We start from the raw sequence: 27,825 nt of genomic DNA on the forward strand, positions 1-27,825 counted from the left end.
AGCATGTACTGGAGCATGAGGTTATTCTTCCCCAGGTACAGGACGTTGCATTTTTTTTTGTCGAACTTCATGAGATTCTCGTTTACCCATTTCTCCTCATCTTTAAAGGGCACACAAGCTTGCCACATAATACAAACATACCAAACCAAAGAAACTGCTGAACTGCAAACTGGCTTCTTGAACTGAAGGCCAGAGGTGCCCCTGCAAGCAAGTTTGGAATCAGTGGTGCTTTGCCTTTAGTCTCACTAGAAAATCAGAACAAGTGATAAACTGTCTCAAGATGGTGGTCTCTGCAGCTGTCAGTGATGTTGTGGACATCATCACTCTTAAAAGACCTTGGTTCTTCTACAGAAGCATTAATACGTGACTGTACAACTCAATATGCCACCTTCAGCAATTGAAACAAATAAAAGGGGGTGGGGTGTTAATATAAAGAAGAAAAATGGTGTTTTCAAATGCTAGTTCAGAAACTCACTGATCACTTAACGTTGACACCTTTTTTCCCAAATGTAAATGTGAAAGAAGTACAATACTCTTATGCAGCAGCATGCTTCCCACTCCAAGAACACAGAAACAATAATTTTGGGCATTTCTTTTAGATTGCAGAATTAGGCCTTCCACCCCAAGGAAATAAAGTGGAGTGTATCTTCAAAGTACAGAATGAGGTACAGCTTCCATCTAGTTTCACCCCCGATACTTAAACCAAGATTTGTGGTAATTTTTGATATATCACTGATGATCACTGTGCCCCCCAATGTGTACTGTCATACCTATACCAACCTTGCTGCTCCCTTCTCTGGAGGATCCCCACACCCCCACTTCTTGGAAGAGTCTTTTGAGTGGCTGTAGTATGTCTCTTCCTGTTGCTGTGCACAGGCTGCCAACAGTGACATCTGCTGTTACAGTCAGTGGCTGGGGTTGCCATTCAAACCATTCCACTCAGACAGAAAATAGAATCCAAGCCAAAACAGGAGTGCTTAGCCTGGGTTCTGGTCGGGAAGGGCTCTGAGTGAAGGGGCATACACTGCACATCCTGCTGTGGCCTCTGATAGCCACTCTAGCGGTGAGAGCTGGAAGAAGACTGTGATTCCATAGAGTTCAAGAACGGTTTGGACAACAGTCTCAGATGCATAATGTGATTCTTGTGGTTGTCCTGTCCAGGGCCAGGAGCTGGAGTCAATGATCCTTGTGAGTCCCTTCCAGCTCAGCTTATTCTATGACTCTAAGAAGCAGCAACTGGAGATTGAGGGCTGTTGACCCCTTCCAATTGGTGTGCCTTCTACGCTATTTTCAGGGAACGACCTGTTCTCAAGCTACATGTAACATCACTAATCACAGGTGCCAAGATGCTGTTAAGAGAAAACAGTGATCTGTCCAATTAAAACCATTTCTTAAATTTTAGATGGTTCTCATAGATCATGGGCAGGATAACACAAGCTTTTGTTTTATTTTTGGAAGAGGAGACAAAGAAATACCCTGAGGCAAGGAAGAAAAAGATGAGTTGTTTATGAAAAGAGATTTTTTTGAATGAAGTAAATCCTTAAACGAAATCATGTTTCAGAAAACAAAAAATCACAAAAACAACATTATAAAAATCTCAAAAGTGCATATATGCACATTTTGTATCCATAATACCACATGAAAGAGTAATGCTTTTATGTATTTATCTTTAAGAGCTCTTTTTTAATCTATCAACATAAATGAAGAAAAACTGAAAATAGATAAAACTTTTCCACTGTAGTGAACTTGCAGTGCTGCTCCTGCCCATTATCCTGTATGGCAAGAAAGAAAAAGTAGTGGTACCCTGCCTTTTAATGCAGCAGAGTTTAACCTCTATTCACAGTATTCCACATCTGTGGAATGTACTTCTCCAGCAGTCTCATTTTAATAATATATTCTAATCCATTAAATTCACTCTGGTGAAGTTGCTGTGAACCATGACATTTCCAAATCCAAGTAAAATCAAAAAAAAAACCAGACTACAGAGATAAAATTATTTTCATATGTTTAAATACACAAAACTATCATGACAGAATAATTATGTCATATATTTTGTCATGTCGTATTTTTTAAAACCATGTCAAATACTGAACTGAAGGACCTGCAGAAAACTAAGAAATAGCAAAAGAAAATAAAACCAAAGCCAAGCTATGATGGATGAAAGACAAAGTGTAATGAGCACGTCAAAACTTTGTTTTCTCTGCTGCTGTACCTGTCAGATGATACTTCTGCAGCACCAAGAGAAGTCCTGTTAGTCCAATCATTTCAACTCTTAACCTGATCCCATATTCCAAATGGCATCCAGCCTGGATACAGGGCAAACAATGTCAATTCCAGGGTATGACGGGGCTTCTTCACTTCTGCAAAGCCTTCCTTTTCCTGACCAACACTGGGCTATAATCTACATGGATTGATGCACATTATTTCTGAAATGTGACATTATCTCAATGTGTAGTTAGGCTTATTCATATTTTTGATGTGTATCTGTATAAGCAAATTGTTCTGGGACAAGTCGTAGGAGCAGGCTTTCTTGAAAGCAAACATGTAGCCAGTAGGAAGAAAACTACATTGCTAAACTAATCAAGGATAATGGAATACCAAACCTATTAAAATGCCCTAGGGTACATCACCGTGTCCCGCAGCCATAGGGAGGAGGAGAGAAGATCCAGCAGGCAGGAATTGTGCAGCAAGATTGATTGATTTAATTATTTTACAAACTCTTTTATAGACTTTTTTCTTCATAATCCAATTGGACAAAGGTCAGCCACCCCTTGGGGGTGATTGGCTAAAATCCTAAAACATCCATTGTCGAAATATTTTTCTACTATACTATAAACAAGACTTTTAAAGGTTGCAGGCATTTCATTGTTTACATAACTCTGCTACCTCTTCTGTGAGAGAGAAAAGTCTCTCACGGTCTTAGAAAATAGCAAGAAAATCCTTGCTAGCAGCATTTTTGTATCCACACAAACCAAATAGGAAGGTTGCCTTCAAATGATTCCAGGAAACCCAAAGAGCTGAATGTTAGTAAATGCTGAATTTTTAATTGAAGCAAGACAAGCAGGGGATTTTTGCATCCTCTTCAGATACTAAATTTTAATTTAGGTATACCAGAATTAAGCATAGCTATAGCATTGCCATCTCAGAATTCTTCACTCTTGTATTTTATCAAATGTATTTAAATTTCATCCTGAAAAAGCGGAAATGAATATTTCTATTTTGCAAGTGTACATAATATGATCAAATAACTTCTTAATCTCTTCTTTGGTAAGTTTTCCCTGCAAATCCAACTTCCCAGACACTTAATAATTTTCATTTCTGTCTTCTGTCTCCAATCCAGTCAAAGGAGCTCTTTTCTCTTTGAAATGTCAGAAATAGAGCTAACTCCCTATCACTAGTCACACTAATGCCAGGTATAGAGATAGGAAGCATCTGTCTACCTCTGCTACAGTTCCATTTTATTTTGCCGTAGACTGGATTAACTCCTTCTGTTACAGCACCTCATTGGGAAGAACCTGTGTCAGAGAATTGCTGCTGTGACTGAAGCTCCTCTTCTGAGACAGATTCCTAGGACTAAGGGTCTCCTCTACTGATAACCTGCATACTTCTTCCTAGATAACACAATCTTTTTTTTCCTATTGAATCCCTATTGTTTACTTTTGGCATCATATTCCAAAGCTCAGCCCATTCCAGTGCCATCTCCTGCTTTTTCACAATTTATTGTCAGAACAGGAAACATTTTATTAGTATAAATTTTTAATATTTAATGTGCCTTTTGCCACTTACAAGACAGAAGTATTTCTTGACCACATCTGCCTTTTTTTTTCTACATTATGTCTAATTCTGTTGTTGCTATCCATGAATGGAACAATACCTCCTGTGATACCAGAATGTGAAAAACTAAACTAACACAAAGTCAAAATACAGGACTCAAAATAGACATGTATTTTTGAGCTCTGATGCCATCAGAATTATTTTGAGGAAGCTGACATACATTTTAAGGTTTTCCAAGCAAGGATTTGTATATACCTTTATTTTACTTGACTCCATTTTGATTTATATAATGTATCGTTAAAAATAATTTTTAAAAAGGATTCTTATTCTCTTTTCACAATTTTTAGTATAATCTTAATACCATCCATTAATCTTAAAATCCATAAACTTTCTCCAGAAAGGCCCCACAATTTCCTGTGATTTTTTAAAAATAAGGGCTAATAGTTATAATGATAAGAACAAAAATATCATTAAGACCTTACTTCAGCCCTACTGGTCTTGCTTTATGTCATTGACACTTTATTTCACAATGTGTAATTTTTGACTAACCACAAAATAATTTGGACTGTTTATTAGTCAGTCCAGAATCATTTTGTAAAGATATAATAATTTTTGGTTTATAAAGTAAATTTGCAACCCAAGAAAACACACTCAAAAACCCCTGGGCTTAGAGAAATTCAGTAATCTTGAGTTTCTTTTGCTGAGGGCCCCTTTAACATTTTGACAAATCTCCTGGACACTTTTCATTTCCCATCTATTCCTAGATGGCCCTTTCTGTCCCCAGCCCTGAACCCTGCTTCCTTTCCAGAAAATCTCAGTCATCTTTCCTTCAGGGACAGCTTGACACATCGATGCGGGATAAAGGTTTAGCATTCCTGCTCTGACTCCCCATCTGTCTGGAAGAGCTATAGTAAGAGCACAGAAATGGACATAACCCTTTACTGTAGCATATAATTTTCTGGACATTTTTCTGGCATATGAAGCTGTGATTTATGGCTCAAATTAATGAACACACTACCACCTTCCCCAGGGGTGTTTGGGTGTTTTGGAGCCACCGGTCTGTGGCATTGGAAAGCAGCAGACCCTTGGTTTCTGTAGGAGCAACACCTGGACCTCTCCTTCCTGCTGAGAGCACTGGAACAGCAGGAGGTTTTTTGTCTCCTGGACTGTAGAAATGGGCCCCAGCAGCCAGGCTGCACTGCTTCACTGAAGGGGCCTGGCTGACTGCATCCTTATCCTCCCACAATCAGCAGAACTTTAGGTATGGAGGATTCTGTCATGCTTCTCCTCTCTCAGCAAAGCAGACTGATAGGACTTTTCTTATGGCTCAAGGTTTCTGATTTTCTACAGCCACAGGCAGACATTACAACAGGGATTAAGCATGTTGTGATCTACTTTCAGATTTCTTTTCAAACCACTAGCCCAGGTACTTGAGAAATACTGATCACTATCTGATAATTTTGAAATAATAATAATAGTAGTAGTAGTAGTAGTAGTAGTAGTAGTAGTAGTAGTTTGGAAGGCTCCACAAGAAAGTGTATGTTTAAAATGTATGTAGGAAGGGGATGAGCCAGAACCAATTATGTTAATACATTAATTATTATACTCAATAAATCAACATATTGTTATTATACCCAATTTATATTATTACATCCAGAGGGGAAACAAGTGTCACAAGCAGGTGAGTAAAATGTTTCTCCCGGCAAGACCAAACTGTGCAGAGCTAGAGATCTACAGTGTTTCAGAAGGCTTGAGGCACTTTCAGAATTCAGTCTTTCTAACTACCTATGCAGAAAAGTTTCAAATCTGTTTGCATGCTTAGATTTTAAGATCATGTGTAGATAACAGGTTGCATACATGCAGGTACAGTACAGCGTTTGCAAGAACTGGGCCTTGTAAATCAGCAGAAGCTTGGAAACCTAGCAAAATACAATTTTAAGTTAAATAGCAAAAATAATGGTAAGTGTATATATGTATAATTTGACAATACATTAGATTTTGCTATTGTCTGCTAAGAATGATACCTTTAATCTCTTGCTGCATCCAAACATTTATTTGACAAACATAAGCGCAATTTTTTTCATAAATATTACAGAAATTGTGCCTCAAATAAAAATATTGTTGCCATGGGACAAAACTTTAGATAATATATGCAGAAGTTACAGTAGCATCCAGGAGTTCATATTTTGTAGCTATTTACATTAGGGAAAACCTGTCTTAACAGTTATATTTTTTTCCTCAGCAAAGTGCTTTCAAAACATTTGCTAATTAAAACCTTTATATCTTTTAGACAGTAAAAGTGCTTTTTCCAACCTGCAACAGCTATGTAACTTATTTTATTAGTGGTTTGGTAATAGAGTCAGATAAACCTTTGATTTAATAATTAGCATTTATAGAGTGCTTTCTGCCTTCAGAGCACTTTGCAAACATTAACTAATTAATTCTTGCAACTAACTCTCCTGTAGTTTGGGGAAACAAGTATATTCATAGACAATTGCCAATTCACCCACTATTTGTTCCTCTCTGTGTTTCTAGGTCATTACTGACAGTGAGTTGGCATACAGTGGTGTTGAGCTCTGTATAAACTTCCACACATACCTTTCTCCATTTGGCTGGGTGATATACAACATCTTTCTTGAAGGGATAACTTTCCCTAGGGCCTGACAGGTATCAGCTCCAGAGGCTCGGTACTTATGCCCCTTTTCCTACTACACTGTCAATGCCCTCTTCCCTAGAAAAGAATCCCAGCTGTTTGGCTTTCTTACCCTCTAATTTCAGGGTTATCCCAGCAGCAAAGCTATGAGGTGACAATGTGCTCACCTGGATGATGGCTGAAATATTTTCACATATCTCACATCTCACTCAGGGGTAGGTTACCCTCTCCTTTATGAGTCCTGCATCTTCTTTCTCATGTTCTCCTGATGGTCCTGCTCTGGAGTAGTCTGCCTTATCACTTCTGCCCTTAGTAAGAGAAGAGTTTCTTCCTTTACTAGATGAGTTGACTTTTGCTTCCAACATTTCTTCTTGTGTACTGGGCAACTGATGCTGGCAAGGGTTGGTGCTCTGGTTCAGCTGCAGTGCTTGTCATGGAGGCTGGAGTAGCTGCTGTGCCAGTCACTGGGGTTGGAGTAGCCACGTGCCTGTCAGGGGGCTTGGAGTAGCTGTAGTGCATGTTGCAGGTGTTGGAGTAGCTCTTGTGCATGCTGCAGGTGTTGGAGTAGCTCTTGTGCATGCTGCAGGGTTTGGAGTAGCTGCAATTCCTGTTGTTTTCTTATCAGATCCAGACACTTTCTCTTCCACTCGTGGGTGCTGAGTAGTGTTGAGCAGGGTTTGGTTGTCGTGGGCCAGTCCCCAGCATGTTGCAGTGATTTGTGTCTCTCTGGAATGGTCAGGGTGATGGCATAATTTTTCCAAACATTTTACGAATTATTCAGTTTTCTCCACTTGTTCAGAAGTGAAGTTCTGAAACACTGCATGTTTGCACTGTCTGAGGTACTTGCTCATACTATCCCCCGTACCCTGCCGCTCATTACTGTCCAGCCATGGGGGAGTTCTCTCGGTGATATTCTTAAATAGCTGTTTAAACACGACCTGAAACATTTTCAGGAGTAGGAGACATATCAGCAGGAACACGCTGGTTTGAACATCCTGAGGATATAAAAAATTTTCAAGAGCTGTTTGAACTAGCCTGGAGGAGAAGGGGAAGGTGAAGGAGAAAGGGAAGGTGGAGAAGCAGGGGAAAGTGTCCTCCTTTGTGTTCCCCATAGATTGAATCTCTGAGTTGAAAAGGTAAAGAGTGTCATTATTAATAATTAATAGTTCTGAGATGGCTCCCAGAGTACTGAAATGACGGTAATGCTGAGTACAAATACCAGATTAGTTTCACGGCCAGTAATTTTATCCTATCATAAGCCAGTGTTACAAAGTACAACAAAATTATACCCTTAATCCAGGCCCTGGAGGTGATAAACAGCACAACAGGGATCATACACAGCAAATAAAGTGTTACATAATACAACCCTGAGAACTAGCACAACAGCTCTGACAGGAAATAAGTCAATATTGTGACCAGCAAGTGTTAAACAATTTCAGAAATGCTTATAACAAATTTGTTTTAACACACTTTTGTCAGATCTGCCATTACATCAACCCTTTGTGTGTTGGATGGGGCGTCATGGTTTAATCAAGCAGGCAACTGAACACCGCACAGACACTTGCTCACCAACCTCCTGCTACAGAGATGGGAGAGAGAACTGGGGGCAGGGGAGGGGAATAAAATTCGTAGGTTGAGATGAAGACAGTTCAATAGGACAGAAAAAGGAGGAGAAATAGTAATAATGATTATGATAATAGTAATAATAGTATACAAAACAAGTGATGAACAGTACAATTGCTCACCTCACCCTGATCAATGTGCAGACAGTTCTTGAGCAGTGGCCACTGTCCAGCTTTCCCCTAGTTTGTATACTGAGCATGATGCCATATCCCTTTGGCCAGTTTGGGTCAGCTGTACCAGCTGTGTGCCCTGCTGGCTTCTTGTCCCCAGCCTGCTCACTGCTGGGGGTGGGGTGAGAAGCTGAAGATTCCGTGGCTTAGTGTAAACACTGCTTAGCAACAACTAAAACATCCGTGTGTTACCAACATTATTCTCATCCTAAACCAAAACACAGCACTGTACCAGCTAGTAGGAAGAAAATTAACTGTATTCCAGCTGAAACAATTATTCTCTTCATCCTCTTCTCTACTCCAATCACTCAGCTCTTTTTAGTGATTTTGTCTGGGAGGGTTCAGCGAGGTCTGCCGAAGCCGAGCAAAGCAAAGCAAAGTGAGGCAATGCAAAGCAAAGCAAAGCTTTGGATACTGAGGAGGCCCCTCCATCTTCTCTCAACCCAGCATCACAGGCCACTTGCTGGTGGTACGTGCATACTTCAGGAAAACGTGGCAGTTTACACAACAGCTTTGCCCACAGGTGCTGGGCACAGGGTGCGACCATCAGACAAGGAAGAGGCCTCAGCAAGGGGTTGCAGTGGGGCCTCTCCTTGGGGTTCCCAGTCCCTGCACCTCACACAATCAGTGACATCCAACCAAGCAGGCATGTGAGGCCGGGAGCAGGGAGTGGGCATTGTCAGGGTGCAGCACTGTACCCGAGTGTCAGACTTAGTAGATCTTCCTATATAGTGGTGTTCCTCTGGACTCTCTGACCTCACTAATGAACTCTTCCCACTCTGGTTTACCTGGTGTTAGCTCTCCCAGGCCATCACCACAATATGAAGACAAAATCTGAAAAGAAGCAGTATTCTCCTGCTGACATCTTGCTTTATTTCTGCCTTGAATACCACCTGCTACAAGTATTATTGTAAAACTGGAATATTGTTTGTTCCCTTTCTTTCCTATGGATTTATTGATTTGTGGCCTACAATAATGCAGGTTTCCTGTTTATTGCATCCCGTGTAGCCACTATGTTATACTGCATTTTACCCATATGATAGATCTGTAGCTCTGTGTATGTTACAAGTGGTATGAGGAGAGTAGAAGCTGCAAGGCGGCTGTGACATGGCCCTGATGGTATCAGAGGGTAATGAGGAGTCACTTGCAGGTTTTTGACTCAGCAAGGCAAGTAAGCTCTCTTGATTCACAGGCTTTAGGAAATTTCCTGAAATTAAGATACTCTTTTTACAGAAAATAAAGGCCATTAATAAAATTCAAAATTAATGGCTTGCATTCAGTGAAATTTAGAATTCCATCATGTACAAATGTCCAGTTGTTTATAATTTTTTAGTTTTGCTAAATGTTTGGAATTAGTTTGTCAGATTTTGTAAGTATATTATTTATTGGGTGATGAAATTATGAGCCAGAAATTGATTGTATTACTGCTGTGTATCAATTTCTCATCAACATTTAAAAAATCCAAGAAACTTCAGGATGCTTTTAATAGCTCAACCAAGTTTTCATATATCCTGTGTCTTTGAGCAAGAAAAACAGAGCGAAACAGCAACAGAGAGATATCTGCTAAGGCACACTTTATCATTACATTCAGATAAACAGTACAATTAAATAATGTAGGAGGTTTGTAAAGGTTAGAGAATTAGGGGCTAAGAACCCCTTGGTGATCGGCTGTTTGTTAAGTATTGAAGAGTAACTTTTTGTGATTCTGTTTCTGTAAGCTGAGCCTGTCAAGTGGATAATACTAGGAAACAGAGCAGTGCTGTGTTTTGTAATTGATGTGCCAAGCCTATTTCTCTATGGAAATGAACAGATTTTTTTTAATTTGCTATTTTATTGTATTTATAATTAGCCGTCTGGAAAAAAAAAGTTCTCTTTTAGCATCTGCAGTGATGCATTGATTCTTTCATTACAGCAAATACACATGACCCCCGGTGTTCAACTGTAAACAATAATAGTTACTGGCTTCATTAGGAAGCCAGCAGATGGCTTATAAGTTCTCATGGTAGCATTTATCCATTTGAGGCTTGCAGTGTGCAAATGTTTGTGTTTTAAACAGGATGAAACAATGTAAAAGGGACTCTGTGCTTTGTTTTTATTAGTAGCAATTCATTTGTTTTGCAGATTTGAATCCAAGTATTTGAGTGCACTGTCAATATTTCCTGGCTGCAGGTAAAATGCTCTCTGGGCCTTACTTCTGCCTCTGTGCCATTTTCTGTACCAGAAGAAATGAGGCTAAGTACCACTTCCAGAGCTTTGACAGAGATGTATTTTTCTTAGCAGGACTCATGTTATAGACCCAACCATGTTTCCTTTCCCCTTCTCCTTTCCCTTTCCTTTCCTCTTCCCTTCCCTTTTCCCTTTCCCTTCACCAGTGGTGCCCCCTTTTATCAGAGAGGCCGTACTGCCCATAGTTTACGCTACACAGACTGGGGATCTGACCATGACAATCATTAGTGCCCTTTTGTCATTCCAAAACATTTACAGGGCCAAATTTTTGTGCACAGATTTGGAATACCTGATGAATAACAGCTCATTTACTGTCATCACCAGTCTGGTGCCCAGAGTGTGATGAACTTCAGGGAGCTGCCCAGATAGGCTGCAGGCAGTTGCAATGATTGTCAAACATAACTGCCACATTTATTATCTCAATAGCCAGAGCTATCTAAAGACCAGTTAATGTTCAATAACATTTAGTAGAGCACAATAGCACTTTTAAAGCAGAGCAGTGCGTGAGACTTTGATGGCTTTTCCTGTACTGCAAATACAGCTCAGACTCTCATTCCTCTTTTCACATACTCAGTTTTGTTGTTAGCTGGAATCAAGCTACATTGTCAAGATGTAGAAGCAGGGGTCTTATATTAAATATGGTGTTAAATACCTTCAGTTCTCTTTGAAAGCACAGACGTGGTGGTGCAAACTCCCTCAAAGAGTTGCACCACTGCGTTACAACTGGATCTGCACATGGAGAAGCCAATAATTACTTCATAATTTGTGTTCTTTCAGTATTGGCTGCTCATGGTTTCTTCACATAAGCGTTTGACCATTGGTTTTTACAATATAAAAGTAGAAATCAGCCATTTGTTTTAGAAAGGACAATCAAAAGTAGAAACTTTTTATAGGAAATACCCTATTTTGAGGGTTTAAATGAATCTGACTGCCTGGGTCTCATGTTTCCTTTCTGTACAATAAGAGCATGAGTATCAAGTAGGGAAATTCAAGTAAGCAATGATCTAGTGAATCTTTAGGGTTTCATATTGTATTTTCATTATATTCAGTTTTAAAATTTAAAATTACTTTTGTTTGGAGTGACATCTATATATCCTGGAAGAGGTGTTGGAATTTTGCTTTCAGAGCATGTATTTTCATTTTTTATCCTGTTCTGTTTTATTAAAAATAGTATTTGCATAAAAACTTCCTTTCTTCTAAGCACATCTGCTCTTGCTTCTTCCTCACCTGAAGATCTAACCCTTTGCATCTGACATCTTCAATGAAGAATAAGCAGCAGGAGCTGATGAGCTTTCAAGAAGTAAAGATCCTATTTTCATGCAAATGTACTAGTAATTAAAGTCGATGGGAGAAAAGAAAAAGGGAACTCAATATGCAATACCTTCAAATTTAGTTTGAAGTATAATAGTTTTAAACTTTTCCATAAGAACACCCAGATTCTTTAAGTGGTTTCATTTTGAGAACAGTAATAATTGTCATTCAGATTAATGGGTTAGTTTTTCTAATCAAAAGACACCTTTAAAATAAGTTTAGGGGTAATACTAAGAAGTTTTAAAGGTTGGGGGTTTTTTTTCCCTGTGGTTTGAAATAAAGTTAGTTAAATTCCTAAGTAAACTGAAATTGCATTCAAGCCTGTGGGTGAAGTATGGCTGTACTTAAACATTCAGCCTAAGGCCTGCTACAATCCCAACATGACTTCCACTACAGAAAGTATGTCAAGCTGTATCTTCAGCATTTACTGTTGTGTCATTAACCATCTCACTTTCCTGAAGGAAGCAGTTTATTGAAAAACAAAGACTGGTTTTTATTAAGTTTTACCATTCCTTTCAATCACTTCAAATCTTACAAAATCAAGGAGAAGATACTTTGTGGTAGTAATGCATTCCATAATTCTATCCTTTTAAAATTACTGCAGGAATTCAGAGAGAATTAACTTTCGCCTCAGAGAGACTTAACTTACACCGCTTCTCTTCTCTTCTAACATTTGAGATCTTGAGCATTCTCTATTCTCATGACATGAGCACAATTCCCAATAAAATAAAGCCATTGCCTAAACATTGAACCTAGTTCCATTCATCTTTGAAGCTCTAAGGCTGCAAATTTGGAATGCATAAACAACTTTTGCCATTTTATCTTATGCTATTTAAATTCCTTACTCTGTATGTAGAACTAGTCACAGTTCCCAGGAGATATGTGTGTCTTTATTGATTAGAAGTAAGTTTATTTCTGGTGGGTTTGGAAAGACAGGGCATAATATATATATATATATACACACTTATATACATACATATATATACTTTTTTTTTTTTTTTTAAAGCTACATAATTTAGATCACATAGAATAAAGGATTGAAGTGTCGATGATTTATTGATTAAGGCTTATGTTTGGATGATGTGGTACAGGAGCTAATAAATAATGTTAGACCACCGTATAGACCATAGCTGATGACCATTTACTTATAAATGAGCTACCAGTAAGTACATTTAATATATTAATTCTTTTCAATATAATAACAGATAGCAAAGAACTCACAGTAAGTCCTTTTTTTTTAATAGTACAGTGGTGAGATTGCTTCCATTTCTGCTTCTACCCTCATTTCATTTTCACAGCTTCATTCACTACATGCCTATTAAATTTATTATTATATTTCTTCCAACTTACTAGAAAGACATAGAAAATTTCTGGACATTTTGAAAGCTCCATAAAAGAAACAATCAAATGGAAAATTGTCAAGAACAGGATCCCAAGAAACTATTCTCAAATGTATTGGGCCTATTTGTATTCATCATTGTACTCACCAAGAGTAGGAATAATACCACTGATGCCAGTTGTGCTAACTGCAGATTGCTCTATTTTGCATATTCTAGCAAAAATGGTTATTAGTATTACAAAATGAGCATTCAAAAGTTAGAAGCTGACAATATTATGAAAAGAAGTGTTAGGAGATTGCTTTAAGGAGGAATAGTAGGGATAATTTGCATATTAATGTGTGGATACAAAATCTGGAAATCTACTGAAGGTGGATACCTGAAAGTCTTTGAGGAAAAATTCTTTATGAAAATATTAGATATGAAGTATAGAGCTAAGATTCATCAGAGCATTTGACAGCATCTTTATATTAGCATCACCCAGTAAGATGCTGAAAATATCTAAGATGTGTTAAGAATTAAGCACAAACAGCCACAAGCTATTTCAAGAGAATCATAAAATAAAACTACGAGCACTGTCTATGCTCACTTAGATAGGTTTAATAACATAGAGGAGCTAAAAAAGTCCAACACAGAATGGGTGAGCATGGCAGAGATTAGTTCATCCCCTTGCTGTGAGAATGATTCAGATGGGACAAGGAGAATGTTTATTTTCTTCTCAGTACCTTGATCTCCAGCAAAAAAACCTGGCGGGAAGGATCCCCCACAATCACTGCTTTCAATCCAATTTTCTCCATAGGCATCTGACATCAGTAGCAAGACACTGCTCTATGTAGTGAAGGTTAGAACTCACTGTGAAAAAAAGACCTATTCTATTCTATTCTATTCTATTAATTTTCTTATGTCACGCTTAGTATCTTGGTATTTGAATTCTTTCAATAGTGATGTATCATTTAACCTCTGTCCTAAAAATACTGGGGAAACACGTATGCATCATTTTGGTTTGTGTCATTGAGGAAGGGTCTGTTTTATGGTGTAGCTGGTCTTGCAGATGAAGCAGAAGGCAGTGACCATGTGTGATTGTCTTTCCTTTCTACAAGAATTAATTCTATTTTTATTTCTTTTCCCTATCTCTGTCCCTCTAGAATTTTGTCTGTCATACAGGTAGATTTTATTCTGATAGAGGCTGGCAATAAAGCAACTCTTTCAAGCCATAGCCTCACATTATTCATCCTCTAGATTTCAGTTAGCTTAACCTGAGGCTGCAGAATACTGGGATCTCAGATCTTCAGATTTCAAATCAATGAAAAAGCAGTATGAGGAGTGCAGAATGAGTTTTATGTGACCAGAATTTACTCTGATTTTCAGAAGATGAGAAACAGGCTAGAGCATCTGGAAAGGTGCAGGTCTCGCTGTGCTTTGCTGTAATCTAGGTAACTGAAGTAAGAATAACAAAGCAAGACCATTATCTACAACAAAGAGAACTGCCTGAGAGCAAGCATTAGTCCCAGATGCAAAGATACAAGAATCCACAAACCATCCATAGCTATGGACTGAGCTGGTCACTTACTGCTTATTATGTTCAGAGTAGTGCCTCTGTGAGCTCTTCATGTAGCATCACTTATTTCTTTGCTTCAGCTTCAGCCAAATGTTTATTTGGGAGCTGTTGTCAAAAGAATAAGCTATCTTGATTCTAATGAGTATGGTTATATGTGAAGTGTACTTTACACTTGGTGTTGCCTTATCTTCACAGAATCACGGAATCGTTTGGGTTGGAAGGGACCTCTAGAGATCATCTGGTCTGATCCCCCTGCCAAGGCAGGGTGACCTCTGGAGCAGGTTATACAGGAAAATGTCCAGGTGGGTTGAATGTCTCCAGAGAAGGAGACTTCACAACCTCCCTGGGCAGTCTGTTTCAGTGCTCTGCTACCCTCAATGTAATTAAGTTCTTCCTCCTGTTGAGGTGGAACTTTGTGTGTTTTAGTTTATGACCATCTTGTCTAACTCTTTCTTCTTTTGCATTTGGAAATTGAAAAGGCAGGTGGGAGACAAAACCTCCATGTGATTTATGTAAATCAAGGATTTGGTAGCAATAGCACTGCTTCCAGTCACTGTTCTTGAGTATACACCTTGAGGGTGAGGGGAGAATTCACACTGCAGTACACAAAGTGCGGGGGTATACACACCAATGATGAGTTTAGCATATACTGCACTGGTTACAGACTACAGCAACAAGGAACATCACTTGATGCTTAATACATACACTTTTGAAATACAGTGCACGAAATCCCTCTTTATTCCCAGAAATACCACAGCAGTCTTCCAACAAGGGCTGTCCTCTACCTCTGTTCCTCTTTCTGATTTTTTGACAATAACTGGAAAATTCTCAGAGTAAAATTCATTTTGCAATTCCATCAATCTGGTGCGTCTGCTGGAATAATTACCAGTTCACTGCATAGACAAACAAGTAAACTGATGGAAAGAAGTGTTAATCTTTGTGTTCCTGAAACAAACTAATATTGTAGTTTTCAGTTCTTGCCATGCTCCTTTGTACTATGAGTCTGGATTTAGCATTCTCCATCTTCTGTACATTGTTTTTGTCCTTTCTAGCTGCTGCCAGATATTGAATGACTAATGGTATTTTACATTCTTACCAAATAGTTTGAACATAATTTAATATAACCATATATCTAATTACCTGATGTTGTAAACTTTTTATTGAACACCACTAGGTCTTTGACACGCTCAGTACAACCCATAATTTAGGGTAGAATCTCTGTTATTTTTTTAACATTCTTACTTTTAACATACTTACTTTTATACATTATAAATTTTCACTTTTATAGCATATGCATACCCACCTTTTTTTCTCCACTGAATTTGAACTATATTATCCTCATTTCTGTTCATGATCAGGTGTTACCTGTATTCCTCACACATCAATTTGCACACCTTGAAGCTCTGTCAGTTGTCCAGTGTTTTAGTGTGATGAAGATGTGGATCTAATGTAAGCTTTCTGCATTTGTCATCTTCCTTTCATGTTTTTGGCCATTCTTTGACTTTGAAAGCAAGCCAGTTTGTTGTCCAGTTGACAATTACTTTCTTACCTTCTTACCCTATTCATTAATAATCTATTTGGTACTGGATTAAAAGCTTCCTTGGAATCCAAGTTAACAATATATGCTTCTATACTTTTGTCTGCTTTTGTTGTCATTTTCCCAAAGAAACAAAGCTAGTTTGTTATGCATGATTTCCATTTTGGTAATCTTCACACCAAACTATTAAATATTCTATTTGTGTGGAAGATCTGGGCAGTTTACCAAAATAGAAGTGTTCCTCTTGTATTTTTAGATACCTGTCATAGTGCCATAAGCAATATTTAACATTTTACAGACAGTACAAAAAGCAATGTGTTTGGTACTGTACCCAATGTAAAAATATGTTTTCACATAACAGAAATGAACTACAGCCTAATAGAGAACAAAGTAGATTCCATCAAGAAATACTTTAACATGTCCTGAAACATATATTTTGTGCACAAAAATCTGCCAGTCAAGCTTTTACATCAGTTACAGTTTCAAAGAGTACCCTGGGGTGCGACTCTGTTGCAATGTGAAAACAACAAAAGAAATAGGAGTCTGCAAAAATGTCACAAACACATGAAATCTAAAAAGTACCCATTAAATTTTATGGAAGAAGAATTACTGTTCCAACCTATTAGGCTGTTATATATTTAAAACTGGAATTCCTTTAAAAAGTCTTGTCACTGAAACCCCAATGAATTCCACAGTGATTCATGGTGAAAAGAAGTCTGATTTGAGACTTTTGCCATATGCTGTTTTTTACTTCACTGAAAATTTTGTGGGGATGTTAACGGTAATATAGACCTTGATTAGCAAAAGAATTTTTTCTTTGCATACCTTGTATTTCTGTTCTTTGTGATTTTTTTAGTGGATACAGATTTTAAATAATGACAAAAATTAGAGGAAAATGTAAGCATCTTCACTGTTGGCTTCCTGAAATCCAAAAAACAAAGCCTCAGTTTGTGACTCTCCATGAAGAGAAAGTTGTGTTCTATATGCAAAGCATAGTCCCATAAACTTGACCACTACAGCCAGCTGCACAAGTTGGTAGAGCCTTAGAAGACTGGTTCTCCAGCCATTCATGTGACTTAATGATTTTACAACACTGACTGATGGGTCCTAACATTGCTTCTGGAGGGTTTCTGGCCCCTGGACATTGTCCATCGTGACAGTTGATCTCTTGGAGCATGCAAGCCCAAAGCCCCTTGAACCATTACCAGATGGAGTTGTAACTGGGGGCCAAATAGTGAAGTGACAGAGCTGGCATCTCCCTCTACATAATCTTGGACCAGCAGATATCCCTTCTGGCATATTCTCTTTCACTCCCTTCAAAGAGGAAACATAGTTTGTATTGTATGTTTAGGGACTTCGCTGGTCTCTGGGACTGCAGCAGTTCTTCACAACGAACCTTTGTCCCACTAACCATTAATTGTATGGTATCACCAGCACAAACTGTCATCTCATTATTGGCTCTCATTTTAAATTGATTTATAAATGTACTGGAAAACATAGACAGACCACTGCAAATCTCCACTTTTGACCTCTTTCACTACGAATACTGACCATTTACTCTGATGCTCTCCCTTTTATCTTTTAACCATCCATGCAGTAAGGCTCCCTTTTTAAGTTGTTATTGTTTAGAGAGATGCAGGGTCCTTTAGCCTAATGTTGTTACTAAGGAACCTCTTAAGGCCTGCCCTTTACTCCCAGGGGGTTCCAGTTCTTACTCTCAGTCTCCCTATCCCTGTCAAGATTGTATGAAACAAACTTTAATCATAGCCTAGCCAGAGCTCAGGTTCAAAGAGTGGACCTGGAAGTGGTTTATGGTTAGGCTTGATGATCTTAAAGGTATTTTCTTACCTAAATATTTCTACGATTCTATGAATCCACAAAGAGCAATATAGCAGATATTGCTTCTGAGATATATACATATATATAATAACTTATGATAGGTCTTTTTTTTTCCAGACATTTTCTTCCACATTGAATCAAGACGCACACTCTTTTCAACCACCTTTTCTGAACTTTGTCAAAGGCTAACGCTGAGCTTAGGCTGAAGCCTCCTAGCATGCTTAAGGCCCCTTGAATAATGCTCTCCCTGGGAATCTCCTGGACACCTGTCCTGCATTTCCTTGGAGTCCCTTTTCTACCCTCAGCCTCATCACCCTCTGTAAGTTTTCTAGTTTTTCAAACCTTAACCCTAGACCTTATGACTAGCCTTAGCCTGAGGCTGGATTCATGCTACTTTCAAATCCTATGTGCTAAAGGGATCATGCCTTAAAATAAGAGGTACAAATGTAGTGCTAATCCTGTTAATGTTTTAATAATCTAATGGTACTATTCACTCCATTAATGCAGAAAAAAACCGTTAACAATACAGCTAAACTTGTTCCTATAAACTTTATTTTTCCTACTCAGTTTCTGTGGTGCAGTGCTCACCTTCTGCATGTCCCAATGGGTCCTAAGGTTGACAACTTCCATCTTCCTTAAAAAGATTGCTTCAGAAATGGACATGTCATTGGCCTCCTGTGTCCTTTGATGGAAAGATGTTGATGTTCACAGTAGGAGTCTCTTTCCCCTCTGATTTGCTATCTGCTTGGGTTTTCCTACAGCAGTTTGCATCCTTCTCATTGGTAAAGTCCAAAATTTTCCCCACAGCCCCTTTCAATGTAAAAAGCCACAGTTACAATGGGATAGTTAAGCTTTTACCATATAAAGTATACACAGACTGTGATCAACCCATGTAGGTAATATCCTCTTGACCACTAGATAATTGTCACATACACACAAAAGAAAACCCCGAATTAAAATCAGCTCATGTCAAGACAAGCACAGACAGCTCCTGAAACCCTGCACTATCATGTCACTGTGGAGTGTCTGGCCTTTTACTTGTATTGACAAAATCCTATTTACTAAGCTACATCTGAAAGCACTGAAAATAACAACACAGTGAATAGTGTCTCATTTTACCAGTAAGAGGCCTTTGCTTTTCTGGGCCTTTTTCTTTATTAGAGAACAAGAGTCACACTCTTTGGAATAATTTTTCCTTAGTCTTGCCCCAAGGCCTATGTCAGACCGGGCTGAACTTGCTTAGGATGCCCTCACATAATGTGCTCCCTGTAAACCAGCACCCCCAAGTCCTGTCTTGGTGGTCTTTTTCTTTTCTACCTTCAGTCTTACCACCCTTGTAGACATTTGGGTTTAGAAAACCCTAATTCTAACCTGAAGTCATGTCTTTTGGAAATCAATATCATCACACCCATATAATCCACGTCCTTTTTGGCTCCTTTGAAAAACTTTTATTAGAATTGTAAAGCAGTATCTTCCTCAACAGAATGCTAACTCTTTTCAAATAAATCACATCTAGCCAGGTATGTCCTGATTCTGTTTCTTATCAAAGCTTCTAGTAATTTGCCCTGTACACATCAGACTTAGAGTCCTACTATTTCCAGATTTTCCCTGGAACCTTTTTTAAAAAATCCATTTCGCATCTGCTGCCTTCCAGAAGCAAAGCAATTTTAAGCAATAGGTTAAACCCTGCAGTGAGTAATTCAGCTCTTTTGTCCTTGAGTTCCTTCAGAAATTTGGAGTGTATACTATATACTCCTGGTGATTTTCACTTTATCTGTTTATTCCGTAATCTCTTCAATTTCAGACTGCTCTTCAGATGAGTTCCCTGCCAAGAAGGGTTCTGGTTTTGGAATCTTCCCAGTTCCTTCCACAACGAACACCAATGCAAAGGGTTCACTTAGCTTGTCTGCAATGACCTTGACTTCTCTGAGTACTCTTTTATGCCCTGAAAACAAACTAGCCTTACAGTTTCTGGCAAATTTCCTGCTCCTGATGTGTTTTGTAGTGAAAAGGATTATTAGTTTTGATTCCTTTGTTAGATATTCTTCAGGTGCTTTTTGGTCTGTCTTATTATGTTTTCACATTTAACCTTGCAGAGTTTGTAACTCTTTCTTCTTGTGCCATTTGAACATGACTTCAGCATTTTCTAAGATAGATTTTTGCTTCTAACAGCCTTACTTACCCTGCTGGTTAGTTACACCAGCTTCCTTTGCCCTTTCTGAAGTCTTTCTTAAGAGAAAGTATGTACTTTGACTATGGTATCATTAAATAGGTTCCTTGGTGCCTGTACAGAGTTGAGACTCTGAGCTGCTCTTCTCTTCGTTTTAACAAACTTCCTCTTTCTTACTTTGTTACTCCTTTTGAATTAAAACAGAGCTGTAGGGAAGAAGTGCCTGGATGTAAGCCCTTAGCTGTTCCTTGACCATGATCTAGTCTAGATGTTTTTGAAGGAGATTCCTGGCAGGGTTCCCTTCCTCAGAGCTGGGTCTGTAGAGAACAAAGAAATTAAAATGTGGGAAGATATGGGGCAATATGTGCTGTTCTAGGACTTTTTGTGTGCTTAGTTGCCCTTGCTTTTTTCCCCTAGTCTTACGGATATTTAATTCATGCAGCTGCCCTGCGCTTCCCTCCCTTGTAGCACTATTGGTTTCAGTGAACAATTGTCCCTATTTGTACTTTTTGTGGCACTCTTACTGGCATCGCATCTGGAATGACAATTGTAATGAAAATGATGCTATGCGCTGTCAGGTAATAGGTATGCCTTGAGCTTCCCTGCTAAAGCACCAGGGACAACTCTTCATGCTACGTGTTCAGTGACCCAGATGTGTCACGAGTGTGGCACACACAGGGCTGGCGGAACCAAAGGGAACAGCTCAGTGTCGAGGCCCCTGTGCAGAAGTAATCACGTGGTTGCAGTGAGACTGAGCAGAAGGAAAGTGTAGGGTTCTCCTCTCGTCAGCCTCATATAAGGGAGCACAAGCCTTGGGTAACTCAGCTGCCAGTCAGGCTCATAGGAAGATCCATTGCTCAGGGTGATGACCTGCTTGTCCAGATGCACCATACCTTTGGGTACAGGGAACTGACTGCCTGGTCTGGGAAATCTGTACCATATCTGTACCATGGCTAAGACACTGCAATTACGGCATGAAAAAATCAACAACTTTTCAAATAATGAGCTGTAAAAATAGTAACAGGCAGGGGTTCTTCTCACTTCCTTTCCATGGCACTTCTTAAGACTTTGTTCTAAGTTTTTTAAACACTCATATTTCTCTGCAAACCAATTCAGAAACCTTTGGAAGACCTTAGGAAAAGATGAAAATACTTCAGCCAAAAGGTGAAATCCAGAAGTTAAAACTTTTGTCTGTGCCCTGGCACTTTCCAAGTGATGGAAACCAGTGAGAAAATTGAAAGCTGGGGTCCTGACTACCATTTTAATTAAAAAAATATTGTCAAATGTTAAAATAAACTTGTAGGATTAACCCATTCTGACATATTCTAAATTTGGGATCAAAGAGATAAGCTCGTCACAGTGGGCTCCCACAGAAGTTGGGGAGATAAAATTCCTGAGGCTTTGATCAGCTTTGGCTCATCCTGAGCTGTCATTCAGTGGTTTATATCACTGGAATATATAGTCATGGTTACAGTATGTTCCTCCTTTAGTATGCACAGATCTCTGCTCTGCAGAAAGTAAAGTATTTTAAGCTCTTTTGTAAGATCAAGATTAAGATCTTGCATAGCATAGATAGTGGGTTTTATTTATTTATTCTCTAGCAGAGAGGTACCACTGTTACGGGCAGGATTTCTTCTCTATTGGTTCACTGGCTGTATCCCACTTCCTGCACTATCCATTTTGAGCTATAGCTATCTTACTTATTTTTGTTCTGTGCATTAGTATTTGCCAGCGGGTGGTCATGAGTACAACAGAAATTCTGTGCAAGCATCTGGTACTTCTGACAAGGTTTTCTTGGTCCTGCTGCTGTTGAATTATCAGGAGAATAGAGCAGAAAAACATTTTTAGAAAGCTATGTTTGATGCCAAGTGAAAACAAAGACTACCTCTATCAAGAAACCTTTCTTTCCTGGGTACCTGATGCACTAAAACTAGCTAGATATAAATGGTTTATTAATATTTTCTCAGCTTCAGGCTTTGAGAATAAAAGCATTATCTCTTACAGACCGTAGTAGTTCTCATACAATCCGCAGCTCATTTCAGCAGCTATCACCTTTCATTTGTCAGCTCAGAAAAATTGACAAACTCAATCCAATGTCTGTTATTGACTGCAAAAGCTGCTATTTTCCTGGTAATTATCTTAGTTCATGCCACAAGTCTGAATTTAAGTGCATAATTCAAATTCTTTTGAAGTTATATGAGTGTTAGCTGTTTCATTCCTCTGTGTCATGCTTGACAAATTTGGGTCTTATTTAACATTTCTAATTATTTTTTTTTATCTTCATGGAAATTATTCTTGTCAAGTCATTCCATTAAAACATAGTTTTGGAGCTAGAATTTACTCATGGAAACATATTGTTGTCTTTGCATAAGCAAAATTTATGAGTTCAGCTCCTTTCCCCAATAGATTAAAATTTGACTTTGTTTCCATTGTGATTTTAGAGGCTTTCAGATTCACTTAGTTCACTTTCAAAAAGTCGTTAAAATTCACTTTTTATCTACAAAACCTAGAAAAAATGTGGGGGCTTTGTAAATGAAAACTCATATTTTCAGACTAAGATTTATTGGCTCCACCTTTTGGAAAACCATGAGCTATCAGAAGCTTTGGAACAAAATAATCAGAAGTAGTAATTATGAAAGCACCATGGAGGAAGAGCTTTGATAAACAAATAGTATAATAGTAACTGAGGGGACAGAGGAAATTCATGTTTGATAAATTGCACTTTGAAGTTTATCTGGAGTTGCGTTTCTTCACAAAATTGAGGGCACTATTACTTTTTTACAAAAATTGATGATTTTCTAAATTTGGAATCAATTCGGAAGAATATGGCCAGAGAGGCTGCTCTGTCATTAAAAGACTGAAAAAGACTGCTTTTTAATTATGAAAAATCTAGAAAGATAGCATTCTAAACATGCTAAACAGTAGCCACACCATAAGGTGAACTTTATTTGAATAAAAAAAGAATTTTAATTCTAGATCGATCTTGAAATGTAGGCTTGTAAACTGTAGAAGTGTTCAAACAGTCCAGAAAATGAGTGAGGTAGATGACATGATGAAAAATAAGGGAAAGGTCAGCTTGGACTAGGACAGATCATAAGACTGCAAAAAACTGTGTTAATATAGTATGTATTTATGTTAATATAATATATATAATATGTAATGGTCAATTTTAACCTAGTGATAACAAACTTTTCTTTATATTTAAATAAAGTTTTGAAAAGACAGGATAACTTAATAAATTTTTTACTTCGCCTCTGTAGGTGACATATGACTGTAATTGTAAATGGTTGGGTATCAATATTGTTTGCTTGACGGATAAGAGGTTGAACACTATAAAGGGCAATAACCTGAAATGGGGTTATAGTTCCAGACAATTTTTTTCAGCTGATTTCTACAAATAGGAAATACCACAGACTACACAAATCTGAGACTCCAGCAATCTACTGCCTGCCCACTGAAATATGTGTAAACACTGTATGGAATACATTAATGAAATAAAACATCTGTGGGTGTAGTTTCTGCTCATGCTTAAGGCAATTTATGTTTGTTTTGTATCTTGAATTGTGAGAGTTTGAGTCCCTCATACTAGTATTGAGTTCCTTTAATAATATCTAACCTTGCTATTCTTATTATTCATGTAACAGCATATTTTTTTTTTAAGTTCTGTATAGGTCTTGCCTCTTAAGACATCTTTCAGACATGAGTTTACAGACTAATTATGTATCAAAATTTTTTTTTATCATTATTATATGTATAATTTTTTTGTTTCTCTGTGTCTTACATTATAAAAAGAGGTAAATAAAGATAAATATTTTACCCAGTCAAAAAACATTATATATGTCTGCTACAGTAGTATGTCCTCATATCTCCATTTTTCCTCTAACATGGAAGCATCTTATTGCCTTTGCTGCTCCTCTGTATTGTTTCACCTTCTGTTGTATTCTTTCAAATCCTGGTAACACAGTATTAAAGAGATGCTGATGGAAATGTCTCATATTGCAGTGTTTCAGAATAGAACAAAAAGCAAAGATATTTTGTTTTTAATAATGTTCAGAGAATATGAATTTCACCATATGTTTTGGCCAACAAATCTAATTCTTGGTATTCTTCTCAGGACTGGATTTATGTGCAATTGTCCACTAGAGTGCAGGCTGAGACCAACAAACTCATTTTGTTCCTGTCATAAACTGACTTTGAACCCAGGTGCCTTAATGTACATTGTTAGTACATTAAAGCACTGCACCTTCCAGCTTCAGCTCTGAGTATATATACTGCTATCAAATTTGATGGATATAGCTTGTGAAGCTTAGTGACCTAGGGTGGTGATAATAAAGTATTCTGGAACCTGGATAACATTTTATTCTGTCACTATGGTTTTTTTGCTCTGGTGACATCAACTAATTTGTAGTGCTTTGTAGGAAATTTCTGTATCCAGCTTTTTAGCCGGAGTCTCTGTTTCCTTACACTGCTCTTACTCCTTTCTGTCAGAATGAATTTCTTTCAGAGACAAAATATTGCTCAATATTGATCCCAGTGTGCTAGGTAATTTCAGGTTCTTGTACTGTAGATCAGCTGAAGTGCTGTTCAAAATATTGAAGAATTTTCTAACACAAAATGCACAAATAAATTGACCCATATAATATCTCCCAACAAGAATCCTCTGTTGTCTAATCCTTTAAAAGACCATTAAAGTCAATTTAGCAGACTTTGCATAAAAACATTTTTATTCTAAAAAGTTGTACTAATAAGAGTAGCCAGTTTTCACAAAATTCATAAAATTCTTGGGATTTTTGACCTGTTTCTTATTTTTGCCTGTGTAGGACATTCATCTTCTGTGGAAAAATGCTCACCCTAGAGGACATATATACCAGCAGAGTGATTTGGAGTTCTTCTTAATATCCCTATAGAACCTATTGAAGTTTTTGTAGAAGTAATAGTGAGTTTTTTAGTTTACTTTCCTGTAAAGGAGGAATATCACATATCTGTTCCCTTTTGCTTCCTCAGTTTTGAAAAAAATAAGGCACATCTGTTATTTAATTTTTTTATCTCCCTAGGCTGCTGTGAAGGCTGACTTCAAAAAACAGTTTTTCTTCAGTACTTTGAACCCTAAAAACATTCTGTTGTATTCTGAGAAATAAGAATTGGATAAATCTAACTAATGTCTGTCTTCCCTTTCCACAGTCTATAGCCCATCCACTTTCGAATTCCTTAATGATCCCTGCTTCAAAAATCACATCCTGCTCTTTGCCTTCTTTACCTAATCGTCTCTTTTATATAGCACAAAGCTGCTGTGGCTCCATGCTAGAGATCCTCATTTACCATATGCTGTCTTTGCCATCTAAGTCAATGTCTTCCTAATGTGGATATGTTTTTATTTATAATAAAAAGTTTTAAAGTTTTAAAATTACAATGGCATAAAAAATATGGATACAAACTGAAAGATAAAAAAATAATCTTAGTAGTAGCAAGTGCTCAGCTTGGGCTATTTCAGTCTGAACAAATCATGTTTGTCTGATGTAGACAACTAAAAGCAGAATCTCATAATAGGAAAGTGCCAGGAAATGTTGAAAAGGAATCATGCTGTCAACTCTGCTTACGAAATAAATTAGGTTTACTAATGGTTATATTTCCCCTCATATCTACAGAGGGAGAACAGAGTTCCTGTTCTTCCAAGTTAGGATGTCAAATGTATTTCCTGACAGCTCCAGCTCGCTTTTCATTATTGATAAGTTAGAGCAGTGTGGCTGTTAGCTGCTCTCGTGTAATTAGTTCAATGAGTTTAGGAAACAGCCAGAATGTAAAAGAGATGAAAAGAAGTCACATATAGAATGATAGTGGCACCTGAGCTCCCTCTGCCCTGATGCCAATCTAACACTCAGGATGTTACAAAATGAAGGCATCGTGCCTTGTGTCTCACAGTTCTCTTGGTGTTAAGTCCTAGAGACAGAGCAGTTATCCTCCTACTGATGAAGGAAAATACCTTTGATGCTAATTTGGGGAATTGGGCATATTGGCAATTTGAAAGGCAAGTAGGTTGAAGGGATTTCATCATGCTGACGTGAGATACAGGACAAGCCCAGAGTGAGTAGAGCAGTTCATTTTGGGTTTTTTTTTTAACTTAGTTTAATTTTGCTAGTGTATCTGAGAATCCTGAGATATTGTCTTCCCCCCCCCAATCCACAGGTTAGCTGAAAGGGTCATTCATCTCTTATCACAGAATGGATTTAGCACATTTACTTAAAACCTTCAATGCTAAATCCCATATAAAGATGTAAGAAAATGATTCTGTATAGCAGGTCTTGTATGAAGATTAACACACTGTAATAATGAAATCTAAAGATACAGTTAAGATAAATGACAGGAAATTATACATAAAAATAGGAAAATTCTCTATAGAGGAAATCTAAAGCTTATCATAAACAAAAAAAATTTGAGAGGAACAAGAAGCTTGAACAGAAATTCCACTGAGGTTAAAAAAGACAAGCATAAGTGGAATTTGTAGCAGGAGAAGAAAAGGAAAGACTACTAACAGCAAACTAATTTGCCCAGATACAAAAGGATATGTGTATTTGATCTAATTTGTATGGAAAAGTAAAGATTTCTGTCTTCAGAATGTGTCTTCTGTAATGATTACAGATAACGTTATTTTCCAGTTGGAGTTTTTGCAAGTTGGTGCACTGCAAGAGATTTTGGGACTTAGGGAAAATTCATGGATGTAGTATGAAAAGCTACTACATCATCACAGGAAAATTTTGCCAAATCAGAAGGGGTGGAAATAGAAGATAATCTTCTTAGATATTAAAAATAGCCTTGAAATATAAGGGGAAGGTAACAGAAGAAATAGAAAGCTGTGAAGTATGTAGGCAGCTGCTGAGTCCAGAAGCAGCATGCCAAGAAAGTGAAATTTTATACTGAAAGCAGAAAATAAATTTCTCACTTCTAACTAGGGAATATCTGTGATCATCACTATTATGGGTGGACAAAGAAGGTAATTCATGTTTTGGAAGGAATCACTAGGATTGCCAGAAGACTTGAAGTCTGAGACTTTGTGTCTCAGTTTACTTTCCAAAGGACAACTTAGCAAGAATATCTGTGATTTCCGTTTCTGGATGGAGAGAGGAAAAAAGATCACATCCAATATCTTCCGTTTTTCTAGCACCCATCTTTGTCCTGTTGTCCTGGTTTTAGCTGAGATAAAGTTACATTTTTTTCCTAGTAGCTGGTACAGTGCTGTGTTTTGGATTCGGTATGAAATTGTATGAGATTGCATAAAAAGGGGAATCTGGATGCAAGGACAGGTATGAATGGAAAAGGAATTTCAAAAGTAGAAGGCTGGTCAGAGACAGATACAAACATTAGGAAAAAACAGAGAAAACATCAGCAAATAACACACAACATACAGATAGAGCAAATCTAGCTGGACAATATACTGATGCCAAAGAAAGAACGAGGTGTTCAAGGTACTGCAAAGACAGTATCTACCTAAACTAGAACCATCAGTATGAATAAAACAAGAAAACAGTCAAAATTAGGAAGTCACCATATGTCCATAAAATTTTTATGTGAGATGAAAAATAGTGTACTTCTAAAAATTGATCAGAAGACTGTTTAAAGAGTATTATTTATA

The 27,825-nt window shown here is 37.8% G+C and overlaps 1 protein-coding gene across 1 annotated transcript in view; it reads left to right on the forward strand.

The window, feature by feature from the left end:
- DCTD (dCMP deaminase) overlaps positions 1-27,825 on the forward strand; it is a 51,048-nt gene continuing 23,223 nt past the window's right edge. The window contains exon 1 of the mRNA XM_032109921.1: positions 1-35. Within this exon, the coding sequence (XP_031965812.1) occupies positions 4-35 (32 nt within the window). The 5' untranslated portion in view covers positions 1-3. The remainder of the gene's footprint in view (positions 36-27,825) is intronic.

This window comes from Corvus moneduloides, chromosome 5 (genome assembly GCF_009650955.1).
Source record: "Corvus moneduloides isolate bCorMon1 chromosome 5, bCorMon1.pri, whole genome shotgun sequence".
NCBI lineage: Eukaryota > Metazoa > Chordata > Aves > Passeriformes > Corvidae > Corvus > Corvus moneduloides.